The 22,735-nt window shown below is 28.0% G+C and overlaps 1 protein-coding gene across 1 annotated transcript; it reads right to left on the reverse strand.

The window, feature by feature from the left end:
* Window positions 1–21,916: 21,916 nt before the first annotated feature.
* Window positions 21,917–22,483, reverse strand: LOC108459952 (glutaredoxin-C1-like). Its single transcript, XM_017759346.2, has one exon. It carries the CDS (start codon window positions 22,404–22,406, stop codon window positions 22,026–22,028), a length of 381 nt encoding a protein of 126 aa, XP_017614835.1. The 5' UTR covers window positions 22,407–22,483; the 3' UTR covers window positions 21,917–22,025.
* Window positions 22,484–22,735: the final 252 nt, after the last annotated feature.

Below are 22,735 nucleotides of genomic sequence, written 5' to 3' on the forward strand. Positions count from 1 at the left end.
ATCCATATAAACTTAGGGCAAAAACATCTATCTTCTTTGTCTCATCAGGGTGTGTCAGAATCAAATCTTTCAAAGCATCCCACGAAATGCACTTGCACTCACCCTTTTCTTTAATTCGGGCCGTGGCCCACTGCTCGCTCATCCCCATAATAATCATCAATTTCTTCCAAAAGGTAGGGACACAAGGAGCTCGGGAATAGATCCTATCATTCTGAAACCGGGGACAACGAAGTAAAGCAGTGTACTCTTCCACAGTAAGTACCATGTCTACTTCCCCAAAAGTGAAGCAAATCAGACGGGTTCCAAAACTGAGCAAGGGCTCTGAATAAGTGCTCATCTATCTGAACATCAAGCAAGTAAGGTAAGTCTCCATAGTTACTGTAGAATAATTGCTTAGTCTCTTTGCCCCATCGATCCCAAATTTCCTTAAGCTCTTGGAGATTATTCGTGTGACACTTATACGAGTATAATCTGGCGGCTCGACATATATCCTATAGCTATACTGTCTCCTTTTTCTAGTTGAGTTTGCTCGGACCATCTGTGGACGTTAACGTTGCCTTCCACTTTATCAAGAAGTCCGTTCTCCATAATAAAACTTCCTAACTTAGAAACTGACCACGAATCGATATCTTTGTAAATGCAAAATGACATGCAAGCAAAAGAAAAGAGATAGTCAGTATCACATGATATCAATAAATTTCAACGATAACTTATAAGGGTGATGTCTAAGTTGGGCTTATACGGTCCTTCGACATGGGGTTGGTTCTAAAGTTTGAGGTACCCGAACCAGCAGATTCCTCGATCCTCACCCATTATAGGCTCATTTGAATCGAGTTCAGTTCAGGGGAATACATTTCCCTATGGCTACACGGAGATGAAAATCTCACGAAACCATAGGTACGGATGTATCCCGAAAGTGATCCATTATCCTGCACGGAGGCGAAAACCTCACGAAGGCGTAGCTTCTCACTCCCACTTAAGGGTGTGACCAAAACGGTCATGCGAAATGCAATGCGATCAAAATATAGCATGTAATAATACAAACATATGTAATGCAAAGAGGATTAAATTTTAAAATTTTTAATTTCCGACATTAAGACAAAAGATAATCAATTACATGGCCTGACTCTCTTATTACGTCCCCAGTGGAGTCGCCAAGCTGTCGAAACCATTTTCAAATCGAGCTTTGGAAAATGGGAATCGATTTTAAAAATGAAAACGGGAGTCGCCACCAATCTTTTTAGGTGTGATTAGATCACCTTTAAAACATTTTGTTTTAAAACCATTAGTTTTGGTCAACGAAGTAAAAGAACGGGTTCGGGAGTCGGTTACGTACGAGGAAGGATTAGCACCCTCGTAACGCCCAAAAATTGGTACCTAATTGATTATCAAATGTCTTTAATGTCGAAAGAAAAAAAAAATTTAAGATGTAGTCCTCTTTAAAATATTTTAACTTTGAAAATTGGGATTCACTAGCGTCAAAGTATTAACATTAAGTTATCCCCTTTTTTGAAATTCCTATCTCGAAGCAACAAAACGCTATATCCAATAAGTTAGGACATATTGTTTTGAAATTCCAAGATACTAGCTTGCATTTAGAAAACCTTTAAAAAACTTAGAAGGGTGCTTAATTATTTGAATTCAACGAGAAAAGTGGCAACCCAATAAGTTAGGGCACTACTTTCTCGAAATTTCCAAACACCAAGCATCACCTTATTTGCAAAAAAAAATCTTATCTCGAGGTAATAAGATGTCATATCCAGTGAGTTATGACACAACACCTCAAATATCAGAGAGTAAGTATTTTATTTAACACTCGTATTATGATTTAAAAGAATATGCCGTTATTTAGATTAAACGTGAGAGAAAAAAAATCGAAATCCAAGAAGTTAGGGAACGATTGTCTCGGATTACCAAATACGAAATATTTACTTTAGTGAAAGAATCACTATCGGGTTGGATAAAACCTAAATTCGTAATGAAACGAGATAATAATGAATGCATAACAAATAAAATTGATAACCATAACAGGATAAACATAAACACAAATATGAATACTAACGATAAATACGAAGGTAAGATAAATGAGTCGAATAAATAATAAGAAAGGAAATAATGAATAAGCTAAATGTTTGAAATTATTTAAAAGAAAACTATAAATAGAATAGATGATGAAATAATAATAAAAGTAATGATATGTAAATAAAATAAATATGCTAAAAATATACAGTTATCAAATTAGTTAATATAAAATAATAACGTATAAGTAAATACAAAAATAAAGGAAAATATAATAACAATAATAGAAAAATACAACAATAATAATAGTAAAAGATATAATAACATAATAATATAATAGTAATAGTAACAATATGACGATAATAGTAAAAATAATATATTAAATAATAGTAATAAAAGTAGTGCTAATAATAATAATAATAATAATAATAATAATAATGATGATCTATTAAGTTATAATGAAAATAATGATAATGATGATATATTAGATAATAATAGTAAAATAATAAGTAACAATAATAAATTATAATAATAGTGATGAGAATAACAAGTGATGATAATAACAGTAACAATAGTAGTAATAATATATTAGTAATACATAATAGATGTAGTAAAAAAATATAGTAGTTATAGTAATAATAATATAAACAAGAGCATATATACACGTATGAAAAATAATGATAGTAAAATATAATAATAGTAATAATAATAATGGAATGAAGGTAATAATAATATTAAAATAAAGTAAACAAAAATAATACTATATATCAATATATATATACATATAATGCAAATACACACTACCATATAATAATAATAATAATAATAATAATATAGAAATACAAAGAGCAAATAAAATATTAAATTTAAAAACAATACTATATATATAAGTATATACATACATATATGTACACAAAATATACACTAATAATAATAATAATAATAATAATAATAATAATATTAAAATGCAGAAAGTAAATATGATATAATAGTAATATTAAAATGACGTAATAAAAATAATACTTATATATATAGAAATGTACATACGTACATATATAATAAACATACATTAATTAATAGTAAAAACAATAGAAGTGCTAATAATATTAGTATTAGAATGAAATAAGAGATAAATGCAAACATAATAATATAAATAAGGTAAACAGAAACAAATAAAAAATAATAGGAAGGACATAATCGAATCTGAGAGCAATATTTTGGGGCAAATCCGTAATAAATAAAAGAAGAGGGGATTAATTCGCACATGCAAATAACCGGGAAGGACTAAAACGGACAATAGCCCTTTGACCCAAAACGCGCAGCTTTGATTCTATCCCTTATTTCTTACTACGATTGGAGTGAATATAATGAAACCTTTGAACCTTTTGATTGCTATTGATATATCGATTTTTGTTCTTGAATCTCAAAAAAAAGAAAAATCCCCTCTTGAATCTCAAAAAAAATCTCTTCTTGAATCTCAAAAAATTTCTTCTCTCCAAAATACAATCAATTCCTCTCTCCAATCCTCCCCTTTTTACATTGAGATTGTGGCTTTTTATAAGCTTTTACCACTTGTTCTTCTTCTTTTTTTTTAATTTATTTGCCTTTTCTTTTGTAGGCAAATGGAGCAAAATGGGGTGGGTGGCTAATTATGGTGTGGAGTAGGTGAGATTAGGTTTTTCTTTTTGATTTTTTTTGATTTTTTTTTTGGGTTGGGTTAGTGTTTTGGGCTAAGTTTTGGGTTTGGTATTGGGTTTTAATTGGGTAGTTGAGTTATGTTTATTTGGGTTTGGTTTTATTGGGCCCCGGGCAAAATTTGGGCCATACATAACTTATTTGGTCCTTTAATTTTATATAAAAATTATTTTAGTTCTCTATTTAATTTTCCACCTCTTTTAGTTCTTAAACTTGCATTATTTATCAAGTCATCTAAAAATAGTTGAAAAATGTTAACTTTGGTGATGTATAATATGTTTATATAAACCTATTAATGTATTAATTTTTTATTAAATTGGCTTATTTATCTTATCTCCAACTAAATTATGTGTCTAGTTAACTCGTAACACTATTTCAATAAGGATTTTAATATAGTATAGATAAAAAAATTAATTGATACACTTTCAAAACAAAAAGATTAGTTGATACATATTAATATAAAGTAAAAGTAAAAAAAGTATTAAGAATAAAATTTAAAGTTAATTTAAATGCAAATTAAAAGAAAAAAGTAATTAAATTAGAGTAAAATCGGCTTATGAAGATATATTGTTGGGATCTAGAAGTGTTAATGATAGACATTAGTGCTAGACCTGATCATGGGTCGGGTGTCCGAAATGTGGGACGGTTTGGGCAAAAATATAGGCCCTAAAAATGGGCTTGGACAAAAAAATAAGGTCCGTTTAAAAAAAGGGTCGGGCCTCGGGTAAGGCATTTTTGGCCTGGGCCCGGCACGAATTAACTAAAGGACAAAAAAAATCTGCTTTTTTTAATGTTATTTTCTTGTTGTTTTCTCCCTATTTTGCTACCATTTTACTATTATGTTGCTACTATTTTGTTGTTATTATTTGAATATTGTATAAAACTTATTTTATTATTAATTTTGTTATTATTTTAAAGGCATTTGTTAATTTTGCTAATATTTTAAAGGCATTTTCTTGTTAAGTTGTATTTATCTTAGTGTTATTTAAGTCTACATATTTTTTAAAATTTATTTTCAATTTGTTGGGAAATAATGTTGTTAGTATTTTTGATGTATTATATACATTTAAAAATTATATAAAAAATTAATACGGGCGGGCCAGGTCGGACCCAAGTTTTAGCATTTTTATCTAGGTCAGGCTTGGGCAAAATCTTAGGCTATTTTTCGGGTTGGCCCCGGGCCTAGTAAATGGGCTTGAAATTTTAGTTGAGCCCGGCCCGAACCGGCCCATGAGCACTTCTAATTGGAGCCTCAACATATTAGAATGCTTGTGTATCGTCAAAGACTTTTAACCAATGGAGAAAGATTGAGGAGGCACCTCACCAACTACCTTTATCATGTTTTTTATGAAAATTTTATTGAAAATACAAGTCATGTCTTGCACGAATGCTTTGTGACAAGAACCTTTTGGGTGATGCTTGTGAAAGATTGATTAAGAGAGTTTTTAACTATGGAAATTGATAGATGGGTGTCTGTAAACTTTGGGAACCCTTCTTATTTTGATAAGGAGGAAGAAGACTGGGATTTGCTCTTTAGTGTCATTTGTGGATTAGGAGGAATCATAAGATTTTTAATGAAAACTATGTGGATACAAAGGGGATACTAGAAAAAAGTAAGAGATTGAGAGATGAGGTTAAAAGATCCTTGGTAGGTGCTAGTAGCAACCATGCTCTGACAGGTCGTTATGTATGCAGAGCAATTAAATGGGAAAGGCTGCTAGTAGGTTAGTGCAAGCTTAACATGGATGGGTTCACTTGTATACTGTATTGGTTATTTAGATAGCACAAACTGTAAGGTGTTGTTAAGGTTTGTAGCCTAAGAAAGTGCAAAGCTTAGATCTAAAGGCCAATTTATTACTTTGAAAAGGCTTAAGACAAGGAAAAAAACTTGCATCCAAATACCTTCATAAAAGTATAGTTTGGTTGCCTATGATAAAGTGTCCCGTATGGAAAGATGGCACTAATTACACGAGTAGGCAATATATTAATAAAATAAACTACACTAACAAAAGCATCAAACCAAAACTTAAGTGGCATGGAAGCTTGAGCTAAAAGTGTCAATCCAACTTCAACCAAATGTCCGTGTTTACACTCAACAACCTCATTTGTTGAAATATGTAAGGGCATGATAATCTATGCTTGGTCCCATGTAAAGCAAGCATTGATGAAATAGTTTTGTATTCACCTCCCCGGACACCTTGCAACTCCTTAATTGTGCAACCAAATTGAATTTGAGCAAGTTTATGAAACAGAGAAAATCTTATAAGAGCTTCAAACTTGACTTTCAACAAGTATGACAATATATAACATGTGCATGCATCAACAAAAGAAATGTAGTAATTATAACCATTAGACAAAACATGTGTAGGGCCCTACAAATCAATATATACAATATCAAAATTATATGTATAAATTGTGTTAGAAGAGGAAAGTAGAAGTTGATGGCTCTTTCTCATTTGACAAGAAAAATAAATAGATTATTTTCATTAGAATGAAGCTTTGCATTACAAATTTTCATTACTTTGGACAAAAAATCATAAGCTAAGTGTCCTAGCTTCCTATACTAAAGATGATACAAATTGATATTATTAGAATGTGCACTATCATCAAATAAATTAACCATAGTAGAGTCCTTTTTGTGAACAGTCGAATAACTCACAAGTAGTGCTCAGGTCGAACTAATAAAGCCCTTCTTTCTTGACTCCCTCAAGCAAAATTTGACTAATCTACTCATCCTTTACCAAGCAACAATTTGCATGAAATTCAAAGAATACTCAATTATCTTTAGCAAACTTAGAGATATTAATTATATTTTTAAGCATATGTGGAACATGGAGGAGATTATTAAGTTGAAAAAAATTTAGTGGGAGAGACTAATAGAGCATGCTAATAAGATTTATATATAATTGACTACTATTATCAATAGTGACTATACCAATACCTATGTATTCTTTACTAGGCACAAGATGCTTTCAGTTATTTGTAAAGTGATGAGTAGCACAAGAATCAACAAACCAAAAATTAGAAGAAATTGTTAGGCCTAACATAAAAGCTTTTACTTAGTGTGTTGGTAAGTGGAGAAATTGATCCTTCAACATTGGGGACACTTGGAGAGGATGTATTAGAAGAAGTATCACCATTCACAACAAATTTGTATAAGGATGAACTATAAAAAATATTGTTGAAATTTTATAAGGAGTAAAAGGACACATGTTGACAAAAGAACGCTCAGGGAGAGGTAATGAAGGCTTGTAGCTAGTTGTTATGACACCAAGAAAACACTAATCATAACGATGAAAACAATGATCAACAAGATGTCCAATATTGCTACATAGTTGGCATTACATCTACAAATGACCATGGCTTCTCCTAGCAAAAAAATAGTTTGGACGAAATTGCCTTAAAGCAAAACCAACAATATAATTGCTCGATCCTGAAGCATTAACATTCATTGACTTAGACACATGGAGATGTGTTGCATTTGCATTGATAAGGAAATGAATGGCATTCTACTGCCTCGATTTTGCATCAAGAAGCACCGCTACCACGCTATCAAGAAAGAATGACTCATGATTGACAATTATAACCACCACAAATGGTTCATACTCTATCGATAACCCACCAAAGTCATAACTATATGCTCTATCTCTAGAAATCTAATTACCACAAGCTACCTAAGTGTCGCATACCTCTTTGATTTGTGAGATGTACTTTCTCATGTTCAAATCACCATTTATAAGGCACGCAACTTGTAATGCAAGTGCATTACCTTTGTAATGGAACGAGTAACAAATAGTTTTATCAGAGTGTTCTATATAGCTGAGGAGGTTTCTGATCCAACTAATTGAGGTAGTAAGTGAGGACTCACCATTGAATGCAACCAGGAAGCTAATGCACAATCTTGTTGAACATACACAACATGAGCTTTGTTTTCCACTTATTGATCGGAAATGTTGACCATTATTTTTTAAGGCACCACCATAGATCCATCAAGAAGCTTCCTTGAGCGGTGGCTTTTTTAACTATCAACAAGGTTTGTTGTTTTCAAAACAGAAAGTTCTTCTCATCCAACGTAACATTCACCTTTTTTATTAGTGAATTTTTAAGCAAGTCTGAAAATTGCATTAATCCCATTGTAGTAATTTGTTCTGTCACTAGAGTAACAGATTCCATCATCCTCGTTTGAAAGAGAGAACGCCGATCACCGAAAAGCTCTGATACCATGTTAAAGTTTTTACTTGAAACTAGAAAAGAAAGAGAAGAAATACAAAGAATTGAAACAGGAACCAATAAGAAGAAGACAAGAGAATAGAAAACCTCTACTTTTAAGAAATGGTGGAAAATTACTAATTACATCATTGGCTATGTCTATTTACAATCAAATGATAATACTGTAACAGACTAAACTAATTAGTTAACTAATACAACTAATTAGTAACCATTTAACAATTTCTCAATAAACTAGTAACCAATAACAACACAACAACACGTGATGTAAAAAACTACAACAATGATTAAGTCAATTGTTTGGAGGTAAAGAAATAGTTGTTTCCTTATTTCCAAATAACTTGAGTTTTTTTTTATACAATACCTAATTGTCCATAACCTCTATCCAACCCTTACACAGAATGATAAATACAGTTCAGCGTACTTGAATCTACGTTCTTCTGCATTGAAAATAATATTGATGCCATTCTAGATAACACTTATTTGACCCAAATAACTTAAGTTTATATATAAGATATTATGCTTTGTATATATTATTACTTAAAAAGTAATAAAATTTACTCATTTGTTAGCTTTTTTCCTAGAAAATTCAAATCTTGTTTTTTTTTTATGGTGTTCAAAATTTCTGATACTGTTTTCTTTTACACATCAACTTAGATTTCGTTTACCATTGAAATTTAAAAATATTTTTTAACTTCAAACCAAGATTTTAAATCAAAAGAAATAGTAGATAACCAAACCAAAAAGTTAAAAATTTGAGGTTTAGGATAAAATCACTTTCTAAGTATGATTATATCTAAAATAAACTATTTTATCCATTTAAAATTACTCTTGGAAAGCAATGATGAACATTATCAAAATTTTGAAAGAACACTAATTTAACAAGGTTGTTTAGTTTGAGAAAAGCAAGTTGATGTAATTAGGCGCTGACAAAGAAGAGAACATTGATGATGAACTTAACGCTTCAAAGTTGACCAAAACAATCTTTCCACCCTCATCCTGACTGCTAACTATTTTTTGTATATAATTAGACTTTGACAATGCCCAACTTTTGCTGACATGATTAAGCCTTAACGGGAAGAGACCATAAAAAAACAAACAAATCTTCAAGGATTAAGATTATTAAATTCTACCTTACCGTTGGAGAAAAATGGAATAAGGGTTGAAAATTTAGAATTTAAGGATAGTTTAATTAAAAAAATGGACACGCCTTGAGTTGAGTATTCCTAAGAGAAAACGATTCCAAGGTATCTGTTCTAATTGGGAAAAAGACTCGAATAAAAATTCTAAACCACACCTTCCTTGGAAATTAATGTAAATTTTTCCCTTTAAAAATTGGCAAAAAAATTTTTTTTTAAAAAAGAAAGAAAATTTATAAATTTAATTTTTTAAAAAAATTTTTTGTTAAATTAATTTTTTTGGTATTAAATTATTTTTAATTTTTTTTTTTCTAAAATTTTTTTCCCAAAATTTTATTCATTCCCAATTTTCTTTTAAAAAAAAAAACCCAAAACCCCAATTTAAAAATAAAAAAATTTAAAAAAAAATTTTCCCAATTAAAAATTTCCCAAAATTTTCCTTACCCAAACAAAAAAACTAAAATTTTTTTATTTTTAAAATTTTTATTAAAAAAATTTATTTAACTTTTTTCAATTTTATTCCAAATTTTAAAAAAATTTTTAAATTAAAATTAATGTTTTTTTCAAATTATTAAAAAAAAAATAAATTTTTTTAAAAAGGGAAAATTTTTAAAAATTTATTCTTTCAAAATTTTTGGAAAATTTTTTAAAAATTCAAAAAATTTTTTAAACAATTTGGAGTTTGTAATTAATACAAAAAGTTTAAAAAAAAAAAGGGGTAAAAAATTTTTAAAGAAATTTTTAAAGTGAAAAACCCAAACCCTTTTTTTAAAAAAAGCAAAATTTCAAAGGGGAGAAAAAATAAATTTAAAGGAAAAAAATTAAAGGGGATTAAAAGTTTCCAAATATTAAAAATTTTTTTTTTTTCCCCTTTTGGTTTTTTGTTAAAAAGAAGGAAAAATTTTTAAAAATCATAAAAAAGGAATTTTTTAAAATTTTTTTTTAAAAAGGAAAGGGGTTTTTTTTTATAAAGAAAAAAAAATTCCCTTTTTTCTTTAAATCCACATTTTGGGATTTTTTACCAAAGGGATTCAATTTTTGTTTAAAAATTAATTTCCTTTTTTTTTGGCCCTTATTTTTTTTTTTTTTTTATTTAAAAATTTTAAAAATTTTAAAACTTTAATTTTAGTTTAAAATTAAAATTTTTTTAAATTTTTTATTTTTTAAAATTTTTTTAATGGGGGTTTTTTTAAAAAATTGGTAAAAACAAAATTTTTTTTAAAATAAAAAAAAATTAAAAAAAGTTTATTTAAAATTTAAATTTTTTTTAAAATTAAAACTTTTACTAAATTTTTTTATTTGAAAAAAAAATTTATTAATTTTCATTGGGGAAAAAAAAAAAAGGGTTTTTTTTTAAAATTTAAAAAAAGGGAAAATTATTATTTTTTTTTCCCCTTTCCCTTAAAAAATTTTTTTTCTGTTTAAATTAAATGGAGAGTGGCAAAAATTTTTTTACCCTTTTTCTTAAGTTTTAATTTAAATAACCCTGGTTAATTTTTAACTTTTAAGGTTTCATTAAATTTTAAATTTGCAATTTAAAATCTGGGAAAAGTTTTAGAAACCCCAATATTTTTAAAAATTTTTTAAATTTGATTAATTAAGTACCTTTCTTTTGGGGGGTTTTAAAAGGGATTAGGGAAAAAAGAAAATGGTAAAAAATTTTAAAATTTTAAAAAAAGGAAAAATTTTTGAAGGTTGGAAAGTTATTTTCTTTTTAAAAAACGGGGTTTAAAGTGAAAGGGAAATTAAAGGGGGAAATTATCCCTTTTTTTACAAAACAAAGGAAATTTAAATTTTAAAGAGTTTAAATTTTTTTTTCCTTAAAGGGGTTTACTTCGGTTTTCAAAACCAAAAAACGGGTTTCCCTTTTATAATAAAAATTTCAAAAGGGTTCCCCAACCCTTAAACCTTTCGTTTGGGTACGAAAAACAAAAATTTTTTTGGGTTAAAAATTAAAAAAATTTTTTTTTTAAATTTTTTTATATTAAAAATTTTATAATTTTTTTTTTAATTTTTTTTTCCCCCTTTTTAAATTTTGGGGATTTTTAAAAATTTTTTGGAAAACCCTTTTTAAAAAAAATTTTCTATTTTTAAAACGTTAAATTTTTATTATTTTAAAAAATTTTTTTTTTAAATAAATTTGTTTTGAAAAATTTCATTTAGGATTTTGAAGGGGAAAATTGGGTGGGTTTTTTAAAAGGAAATTTTTGGTTTTTAAATTTGGGTTTTTTTTTATTTTTTAATTTAAATTTAAATTTTAAAAAATTTAAATTTTCAAAGGGGGAATTTGATAAAATTTTGGGTTTGTTATTTTATTTAATAAAAGTTTTAAAGTTTAAAATTTTAAAAATTTTTTAAAAAAAATGAAAAAGGCTTTTTAAATTTTTTTTCCCAAAAAAAAGGGTTGGGTTTTTTTGAAATTAAATGTTATAAAAAATTTAAAATTTTTTTAAAAGAAAAAAGGAAAAAATTTTAAAATTATTTTTAAAAAAAAAGTTTGGGTTGTTTTATGGGGGTTTTTTAAACTTGGTAAATTAAAAAAAATTTTAAAATTTTTAAAATTAAAATACAAAAAGAAAAATTTGCAAAAATTTTAAATTTATTATTTTAAAAATTTTAAAAAAAAATTATTTAATTAAAAAAATTTTAAATTTTTTTTTAAAAAGGGGTTTTAAAGAAAAGTTAAAATTTTAAAAAAATTTTATTTTAAATAAAATTTTAAATTGATTTTTCCTAATTTAATTTTGATTTTTGGTTTAAAGTTAAAAATTTTTGGAAGGTTTATTTTTTTAAAATTTTTTTTGGGAAAATAGGGTTAAAAAAATTTTTTTTAAAAAATTTCTTTAAAAAATTTTTTTTATAAAAAAAATGGAAAAATTTAAAAATTTTTAAAAATTTTATAAAAAAAATGTTGGGAAAAAATGAAACTTTAAAAAAATTTTGGGGTTTTTAAAAAAATTTTTAAAGGGTTTTAAATGGAAAAATTTAAGGGGTTTAAAAAATTTAAGGAAGGACCCTTTTTGGGTTGACAAAAAATTGAAATTTTTGAATTTTTTGAAAATTTAATAAATTTATACTTTTTTTATTAAAATTAAAATTTTTTAAATTGGGGTTTTTATTTTAAATTTTTATTTAAATAAAATTTAAAGTAAAATTAAAAGTGGTTTAAAATGTAAAAAGTTTTGAATTTAAATTGGAAAATTTAAAATGAAAAATGTTTAAAAAAAATTGATTTTATAAAATTTTTAATATTTTTTAAAAATAAATGAAGTATTTTGGTTTTAAAAGGGTTTTATTTTTTTGAAATTAGGCCCAATTTTATGCTATTTTATTGTATGAAATTTTTAAAAGGGTTAAATTTTAAAAAAAATTTTTAAAGTTTTTAGGATTTTTGGGTTTAAAAAATTTTTTTTCTTTTTTAAAAAATGGGAAATTTAAATTAAAACCCTTTTTTTGAAAAAATTTTTTTTGGAAAATTTTTATTTTAAAAAAATTTTTAAAGGCTTTTTGGGGTTTTTTTTTAAAACTTATTGGGGATTTTTAGCTTAAAGGTTTGGGATTTTTATTTTTTTAATTTTTCCCCTTTCCCTTTTTAAAATTTTTTTTTTTTTTTTTTTTTTCAAGGTGGGAAAAAATTTTTAAATTTCTTTTGGATGTTTTTTTATTTTTAAAATTGATTTAACCTTTTTAAAATTTTAAATAATTTGGATTTAATTTCCTTTTAAATATTTAAAATTTTTTTCTTGAAAATGGTTTTTTTAAAAAAAATTTTTTTTGGAAAAATAAAAACTTTTTGTTTTATTTAAAAATTTTAAAATTTAAAATAGGGTTTTAAAAAAAAATTTGGTTTTAAAAAAGGGATTTGAAAATTAATTTTTAAAATTTAAATTTGGAAAAAAAAAAAAAAAAAAAAATTTGAATTTTGATTTTAAAAAAAATTTTTGCGGCTTTTGAAAATTAAAAAAAATTTTAAAAATTTTTAAATTTTTTTTAAAAAGCTTTAAATTTAAAAAATTTTAAATTTTTTAAAAAAATTTTTTAAAAAATTTTTTTTTTTAAAAAAATTTGGTGTTTAAGATATTTCCAAATTTTACTTATTTTAGAAATTTTTTTAAAATTTTAAAATGTTTTAAAATTTTAAAATTTTTTTGCAAATTTTTGAAAACAAAAAGGGAAAAAGGGAAATCAAAATTTTTAAATTAGGGAAATTAAATAAACTTATTTTAAAATTTTTATTATTTTAGAAAATTATTTTTTCAAAATTTTTTAACCAAATTAAAACCGGTTTTTAAAATATTTTCCCGGATTTAAAAATTTTTAAAAAGGGACAATTTAAAACCCCAAAAATTTAAGCCTTTAAGGGAAAATTAAGGGTATTTCAAATTTTAAAAATTTTAATAATTTTAAAATTTTTGGGTTTTTTAAAAAATTTAATTAAACCCTTTTTTAAAAATTTTAAAAGGGTTAAAACCCCCATTGTTTTTTTTTGGTTTAAAATTTTGGGAAAAAAAAGGGATTTTTTTAAAAAAACCCAAATTTTGGTTTTAAAAACCCTTTTTTCAATTTTTTTTTAAGAAATAAATTATTTTTAATTTTTAATTCGAGTTTTTATCTTTAAATTCCCATTTTTAAGGGGGGAAAAATTTGGGGCCCGGGTGTTTGAAACTTTTTTTTTTAAATTTTTGGGGGGTTTTGAAAATTTTTTTTAATTTTTCCTTGGTTTTTCCCTTTTAAAAATATTTAAATTTTTTTTCTCGGGGTTTTGGTACCGAAATTTGGGATTTGTTTCCTTAAAGAACTTTTATTCTACCCCTTTAAATTTCCTTTTCTGAAAATTTTTTTCCTTTGAAGGTTTTTCCTTCCTTTGCAAGATGGGTTTTTCCCTAATTTATTTTTGGGAGTTTTGCCCCCTGAAATTTAAGAACCTGCCCAAATTTCGGGAAAACCTCCCGGGTTTTTTAAAATTTTGGGGAAAAAAACAAAAATTTTGAAAAAATTGGTTAAAATTTGTCCCCCAAAAATTTTTCTTTTTTTAAAAAAATCCTTTCCCGGCACCCATCCTTTTGAACTCGCCAAACAAAACCCAGCATGGCCCTTAAAAATAAAATTTTGCCAAAACCCCTTTAAAATTCCAAAAATTAAAATTTTCCCCCCAAAAATTTCCCCAAGGGAAATTTTTAAAGAAGGCTTCAAAAAAAGGGAAAAACCCCTTTTTTTCATGTAAATTTTAAGAAAGGGGAAAATTTTGGAATCCCAAAATTTTAATTTCCCAAAAGGCCCACGAAATCCATTATTTCCACATTGGGAAAATCCTCCAAATTTTAACAAAATGGGTAAAAATTTTTCCCTTTATTTTTAAAGTCGAGGGAATTCAAAAAGAAAGGGCCCCGGAATTTACCCCTTGGGCCCGGGTCCTTTTTATTTGAACCAATCTGGTTTTTAAATTGGGGCAATTTCTTTCAATTTAAACAAAATTCCCTCCAAACAAAAATTTTAGTTTTTCAATTTATCATTTTTTAAAAAAACCAAAAGTTTCGGTTTTTATTTTCAAAATTTTCCTTTTTAAAAAACGGTTTCCAATTTTTATTTTTTATTTTAAAAGAAAATTTTAAAAAAATAAAAGGGAAAAGCGTTTGGTTTTCCCTTTCTTTCCCAAAACCCCTTTTTTTGTTTCCTTTTACCACATTGAAACATAATCTAATGCCAACCAACATATCAAAATCTAACTTAATATGATTTCTCAACCAAACAACCATAGCTAAGGCTTATGTACATTTCAAATATTCAAACATGTCATCAATTTCACATTCATGAAAGACTATCTTGCATTCATTTACTAACTTTCAATATTAGCCATTTTTCATGGCCTTATACAAAATGAATCGAATGCTAAGTTAAGCTATTACATTTGGCCAATTAACAATGACACAAAACTTAAAAGTCTAAGTTCCTATACATGCCATATTCAAAATGATAAGTCTAATTATATTGAGTGCTGTAGCTGATAGTGTGATTGATGTCTTCGATGTTTGTTGATCCTCAAACTAGCTAGGCAATACTATAAGAAAATGGAAAAGAGAAGTAGTAAACATAAAGCTTAGTAAGTTGCATGAAATAAAAATAATAACAACCTTACCATTCATCATCATACTCATAGTACTAGAGTAGGCATAAGCACAACTTACTCGTCACTAACCAATACAATTCACATATCATATATATATATTGAGCTCACTTCTCATACATTTCAAATAGGTACTTGTACCACTAACAACATGGTTATACTTTTCTCATTTAATTGAAATTGTAACTCTCACTATTGAACCATTTGGAATGCTATCGGATATTCATTAAGCCTCAAACATAGGGTGTAATGCCGATGCCATGTCCCAGACATGGTCTTACACTGACTATCGAAATCGAGGCCGACACCATGTCCTAGGCATGGTCTTACACTGGCTCTCACATCTACGTGACGATGCCATGTCCCAGACATGGTCTTACACTGACACATCTCGTAGCTGATGCATGTCCCATACATGTCTTACACTGGCTTACATCGCGAGGCAGATGCATGTCCCAGACATGTCTTACACTATCTCTCGTCTCAATGCCAATGCCATGTCCCAGACATGGTCTTACAATGGCTCTCATAATGTGGCCAATGCATGTCCCAGACATGTCTTACACTAACGCACAAATGACCCAAATGTCATGGCATGAATATCCGATTTGTTCCTAAGGTTCATACGGGAGTTCTACTATCTCAAAATTCATCATACATAATCATTTCCAAAAACAAACAATTTATGCTATATCAATTCAAACACATATAATAACAATGTAGTTGTGTTATTTACATACAACTTACCTCGGATTACAAACTATAGACGACTAGCTCGGCTTAGTCCCCTTGCTTCGCTTTTCCTCGGTCTATTCCCGGATTTTGTAATTCTTGATTTAAAATGATAGAAATTCATTCATCTCATCAGAAAATTACTCTAGACACTCGAGAATTCATAATTGGGCAAAATAATCGTTTTACCCCTAGCTTTCACAAAATGACCATTTTACCCCTAGGTCCGAAAATCAATTTTTATCACATTTTCTCACTAACCAAGCCTAGACGATTACTTTTTATACTAGAAGCAGCCCAAAATTCTCATTATTTCACACATTTACCACCTATTTTAAAACTTATGCAAAATGGTCCTTAGTTAGGGTTTTCATGAAAACTACTTCACAAAAGTTGTTTATTACACTACCATAGCTGATTTTCTTACATAAAATTTCAGAAAACAACATGAACACACTAATGGTAGAACCCTATACTTTCAACCATTTTTGCAAAATAGTCCCCTCATTTGAAAGCTCATGTTACAAGGGTTCTAAAAGTACAAAAATCATCAAGAAAAACCATCAGGATCACTTACTTGTAGAGAGATTAAATGGCTAAAATTTTCAAGCTTCAAAACCATCCTATGGCTGATATTTTCGGTCAAGAAGAAGATGGGAAAGGGATGATATCATCCTATGTTTATTTTATTTTCTTTTTTTGTCAAATAAGTCACCAACTTCGCCTAACATTTGACTAAGTTAAAATCCTTGTCTCATGGCCGGACAAGCACTATTTTAGGGCCTAATTTCACTTTAAAGACCCCTGATTTATGATACATGGCAATTTAATTCCCTTAGCTATCAAATTAAGACTTTTGTACTTTATGCGATTTAGTACTTTTCGCAATTAAGCTCTCAAATGCTAAAATTAATTCACCAAATTTTTCATGCACTATAATATACATGTTATAAGTCTAAAATAATAATAAAATACTTTCTCCGACTTCAAATTGGTGGTCCTGAAGCTACTGTTCTGACTAGGCCTAAAATCGGGCTGTTACACCTTATATGGATTGAAGCAATCCCCTCGAGCATGATTTGGAAGGCTCTTAACTTTCATGAAGAAGATTGGGTACAAACAAAGTGATGCCGATCATACTCTCTTAGTAAAACAAGAGTTTAAAAAGGTGACTGCTCTTGTTGTGTATGTTGACGATATGATTGTTACAAGAAATGACTCAAATGAGATAGCTACCCTACAAGAAAGCCTTGGCAATGATTTTGAACTTAAAGATCTTGGGCACTTGAAATATTTCTTAGGCATTGACGTTGCAAGATCGACCAAGGGAATCTCTCTTTGCCAATGAAAGTATGCGCTAGATTTACTTGCAGAAACTAGGATGCTTAACTGTAAACCTGTTGAAACTCTCATTGAGATGAACCACAAGTTAGCCATTTAACAAGACAAAACTCCAACCAACAAGGACAGGTATCAAAGATTAGTAGGGAGGTATACTTATCACATGCGTGTCCTGACATTGCATATGCGGTAAGTATTGTGAGCCAATTAATGCATGCACCAAGTGAAGATCATATAAAGGCTATTTATCGGATTCAGTGATACCTAAAATCTTCTCCAAGAAAAGGATTATTTTTTGCTAAAAATGGAGATCAAGAAATCAAGGAATATATAGATACGGATTGGGTTGGAAGCCAAACTAATCGAAAATCTACATCGGGGTATTTTATGTTTGTTGGAAGTAACTTGGTTACATGGAGAAGTAAAAAACAAAAGGTTGTAGCAAGATCAAGTGCAGAGGTAGAATTTCGTGGAATGGCATAAGGTATCTATGAATTGCTATGGATAAAATGTGTTTTACATGATCTTGGTATGTCTCTATCAAAATCTATGAAGTTATTATGCGATAATAAGGCAACCAAAGTAATTGCAAATAATCCTGTTCAGCATGATAGAACTAAACATGTGGAAGTTGATCGACACTTCATCAAAGACCATCTTGACAAAGGTACAATTAGTCTTCCATTTGTGACATCAAAAGAACAACTAGCAGATGTTCTAACAAAGGCTGTATCTGGAAAAGATTTTCAAAGCTCACTTAACAAGTTGGGAATGATTGACATATATTCACCAACTTGAGGAGGGGTGTTGGCATGAGCAATCTAAGGGAGAAAAATTTGTTATCAGCTTTGACAGATTGTGTAAATAATTTGTTTACTTATTTGTAATATAGTATCTTGTTGTATAACAATTAGTATAAAGATGTAGATTGTAATTGCTTGAAGAAACACATAGAATTATTCTTTAGTATCTTTTTCTATAAAGAGATCATAGCTTTCTAATTTTTTTAAAAATCCATTTTATATACTCTCATAGAAATAATATCAGAATTTTATCTTTTTCCAATTGCATATAGAATCGAGAATGACTTATGTTTAAAATTTATTTATTTTCATAATAGATTGTTTGAGTTTATTTAAAAAAAATACATATCTACTATTATTATTTTAAAAGCTTTCAACACAATAATATAAATTGATAGAAGTTATAGTGTTTGATAATTTAGATGCTTCAATAAATTTTAATACCCACAAACTAAAACTAGAGTAGACGGTTATTTTCTCACTAAAGAAAATCAAAGGATGACATGATGATAAAAATTCCTATAGGATTTAGGTATTTGAAAAGATGAAAGTTGAGGTGAAAAATATGACTCTTTTTTTTTTTTTTCAACAACATAAAGATACAAGCTATAAATAAAATTAAAAAGAATGCATGGCAAAAATGAAAAGTATGAAAACAAAATTTTAATTATTAAATCCTTTGCATTTTTTATTTTTTGACAAGTACTTCTACAAGTTAAATTTATTCAATTAGCCCTCAAAACTTTTCATTCTTTCAATTATTTGAAATTATAACATTACAATTATTAGTTAGTCATTTCACATAATAACTTTATATTGAAGTTTTTGAATTTGTATGGAAAAATATTTTTTAATTTTGCATAATATAATACTAATTATTGTATTAGTATCTTAATTGTATTTTCACAAAAATAATATTATATATTAATATGATCATTTAACTTACAACATATTCATAAATCTATATAACTTTAAACATTCAATTACATTATTTTTAGCTTTAATCTTAATGTATTTTATTTACATAAATTACATTAAAATTATATATATACAACCTATCTAATCAGCGAACAAAAATATAAATTAACTAATAATATAATATACAATGAAATGGCAGTCCTTTTCACAAATATCGATGGATGGTTCCATGTTATTATGTGATTCAAAATAGGGATGAGCAAAATTCGATTCAACTTAAAAAAATAAAAATAAAAAGTTTGAATTTCGAGTTAAACGAATCGAGTTATTCAAGTTAATCGAGTTATTCGAGTCAACTCAATTTTTTTTTTTAAATTTCGAGTTCGAATCGAGTTGAGTTTCGAATTCGAATAACTCGAATAATTTGAATAATTCGAATATCAAACTATAATATTTTACATTTTTACCCCAAACTCCTAAACCTTTTTACTTTTCCTTCAAAACTTTTACTCCTTCCTACTTTCCCCCAAAACTTTTACTCCCCTCCCATCCCAACCCCCCAATCTACCCAAAATCCATTTCCTACTAAAATTTTACTCTCCCATTTACTTTTTCTCAAAATTTTACTCCAAAAAACTCTCAAAACTTTTTATTTTTCCTCCAATTTTTTACTCCCTCTCACTTTCCCCCTAAAATTTTTACTTCCTTCCCATCCCACCTCCCATCTACCTCAAATCCATCCCCCCCACCCCCCCAATTTTTTTTTAATATTTTTCCTCCAAAATTTTACTCCCCTATTTACTTTCCTCAAATTTTATTCCCCAAAACTTTTATTTTCCCTAAACTTTTACTTCTCACCATTGACTCTCAAATAAAAATCAAAATTTTATCCAAAAAAATCACTAAATATAAATAGTAATAATATTATTTATATCTACTATTTATATTATTAAATTAAATTTCAAATATTGTATTATTTATATTATTGAATTTTTTAGTCATATTGAATATTTATATTAAAATTGAATTATTAATTATGCCATTAAATATTCATGTTAAAATTTTATATTGGTATCAATTTCACATTTTATCTTTAAAATAATTTTATTAAAAATCAAATTTTTACATTTAATATATTTTTAATTCTAAAATACATAGTGACAAGAATTTGAAGATAATTGAAACAACTAAGCAAGCAAAGAAGCTAACCCGTATATAAAATATTAATAAATAAATTATGAGGTGATGAAAGTTAATAAAAATTTTGATTAAGGTGGACAAATTTTATTACGATGGATGACAGTGGTTACAAGGACCCAAAATTATTTTTTAAAATTTAACTCGAACAAATATATTCAATTCGATTCGATTTGAATTCCATCTCACTCGACTTGATTTGAGAAAACTTCAAATCAAATTAGGATGATAAAATATGATTCGTCAACTCGATCAACTCGAAATTTTTTCATTCGATTTGATCAAACGCTCACCCCTCAAAATGGTTCCATGTTTGTTCATGATTGCAAATAAAAAGAGACAGAACCCAAAATTCCTCTTTCACGTCGACTCCATTTCTTTAGTTTTAGATTTGGATTTTTTTTTCGACATATTTGATTTTTTTTAATAATATAGAGATTAGATCGATACATTTAATAATAGACAGACTAATTTGATCCAATCCCGATAATACAAGGACCTTCTAAGTACTTAACCTTTTCCTTACATGGTTTTGTCATTTTTTTAATAAACTCACACACGACTAACTAAAATTTAAGTATAATACTAAATTTAATCCGTAATAGTTATCTCTTTTTATCACTTTAGCTTTAATTCTTTTTTTATCACTTCGACTCTCAACTTTTAAAATTTAGTAAAATTATGTTTTTCTAAATGGAACTAGATCGTGAAAATTTTAACAACATTTCTGTGGTAACTCATATGACTATTCACGTGTGCATAAAAATTCAGAAAAATATAAGATTATAAAGAAGTCATTAAATTTTTAAATATCATAAAAAAAATTCTAAAAATTATTCATGCCAACAATAAAGTACACGTAGTTGTTACACAAGCAACCACATTGTTTTTAAAATTTTAACAGTTTAATCATTTTTCATTTTAAATCAAAGTAATTTGATTAAAACTTAAACTTAAACTGAGAGCCCAAGTTATCTTAAAAAAAAAAGTTCAAAGATCAAAATGATAAAATGAGTCAACTTTTAAAAACTAAATTTATCATGCATAAAATTTATCTTTGCATTTGCCAAAAACTCAATCAATCTTTTTATCAGAGTTTTCACATTTCATTGAGTAAAAGATTAAAAAATTTTAGGTACTGGTACTTCCTCCTATGTTGTTGCCTTAAGGGATTGAAACTGGAATTAGGAATTCAATTAAGGAATCAAATTAGGATCAAAATGTAAAATTCTTTTTTTTCCTATCTCTATCCCGATGAGCCGAAACTAAATCTCTTATTCTTTGTTGAGTAATAGCTCGAGTAAGTATTGAATGAGCCCCCAAAAGCTTGATGCAAATAAACTTTCTATAGTACAACCAAAGAAGAAATCCTTAGCTGTAAGAAAAAAACTTAGATTAATTTCATAAATGAGTTGTATCCTACCTTAATTGGATCTAATTTCTTTACTGGGGTTTGAAGGAAACATTTCTAGTTGATGCTGCTCACTTGAACTGACTCAATGTGGGTACAGATTCATGTAGCAGCATATGCTGCTTTGGTTTAGATAGTAAAACACACCACACTAATTTATCCACAAATAAAAGAAAAGATGGATCATTAGCTTTCATTCTGATCTATACATTAAAGCAGCATTAAATTCCCTTTCAATTCCCACAAGGAAAGGGTTAAGTAGACCTCAAAATCTCCTTGGGAAACAAACTTAAACAGAATAGCTAATTAATTAGAAAAACTAGCTAATGTATATGACAAAAATGATAAAAGATCTTGGATCATAATACATGGTTAATTATTTGATTAGGCATCTAGTTATCTGATACTATTAGTCAGAATTAGAGCCAAAGAGCTCCGGCCTCCTTGAGAAGTGGTACCAAGGATCCATTAATATGGGAAGCCATGACCCGGTCCATAGCACCTATCAGCTTCCCACCAATAAAAACAATAGGAACAGTCTGTGAGTTGCCAAGAAGTGTGGTGAGTGCCATCTCCATCTCTTTCCCTCTAGGGTCTTGGTCCAGCTCGTACACGGTTGGGTTCACCCCCATTCCACAGAACAGCCTCTTGGCAGCATGGCACATGCAGCAGCTGCTCACACTGAATATCACCACTGCGCTCTCTGAGGCCAGCTTCACCACCCTCTCCATTGGGTCCGACCCCATGCTCCTCAAGCTCATTGGCAAGTAGCAGCCCCAAGAATCACCCTCACAATACATTCTTTCTTAAGAAATAAAAAGCAACTAATTCAAAGGCAGTGATGAAGTTAAGTTAGTGAAAGCTTGTGGAGAGGAGGTTGGTAATGGGGTAAGGAAGTGATGTGAAAGCATTTTATAAGGGGTCGGTGGTGGGGAGGGCATGGTAGTAAATAAAAGTGGGGTTTGTCCGTTGTTGTCGCACCGCGTGCGTGAAGGGTCTCGTGGGATTTGCTTTAAAAGGATTTTTGTCTGCAGCATGAGGAGAGGACAACAATACAAAATAAAATCCTAGAGGAAGCTTTAGTGGAAACATAGGTGTCAGTTGTGGAAGGCGGCTAGGGGTAATTTGT

Source organism: Gossypium arboreum, chromosome 4, assembly GCF_025698485.1.
Source record: "Gossypium arboreum isolate Shixiya-1 chromosome 4, ASM2569848v2, whole genome shotgun sequence".
Lineage (NCBI taxonomy): Eukaryota > Viridiplantae > Streptophyta > Magnoliopsida > Malvales > Malvaceae > Gossypium > Gossypium arboreum.

Excerpts from the sequence above, each read along its gene's own strand:
- LOC108459952 (XM_017759346.2), bottom strand. The coding sequence starts at position 22,406 with ATGTATTGTGAGGGTGATTCTTGGGGCTGCTACTTGCCAATGAGCTTG.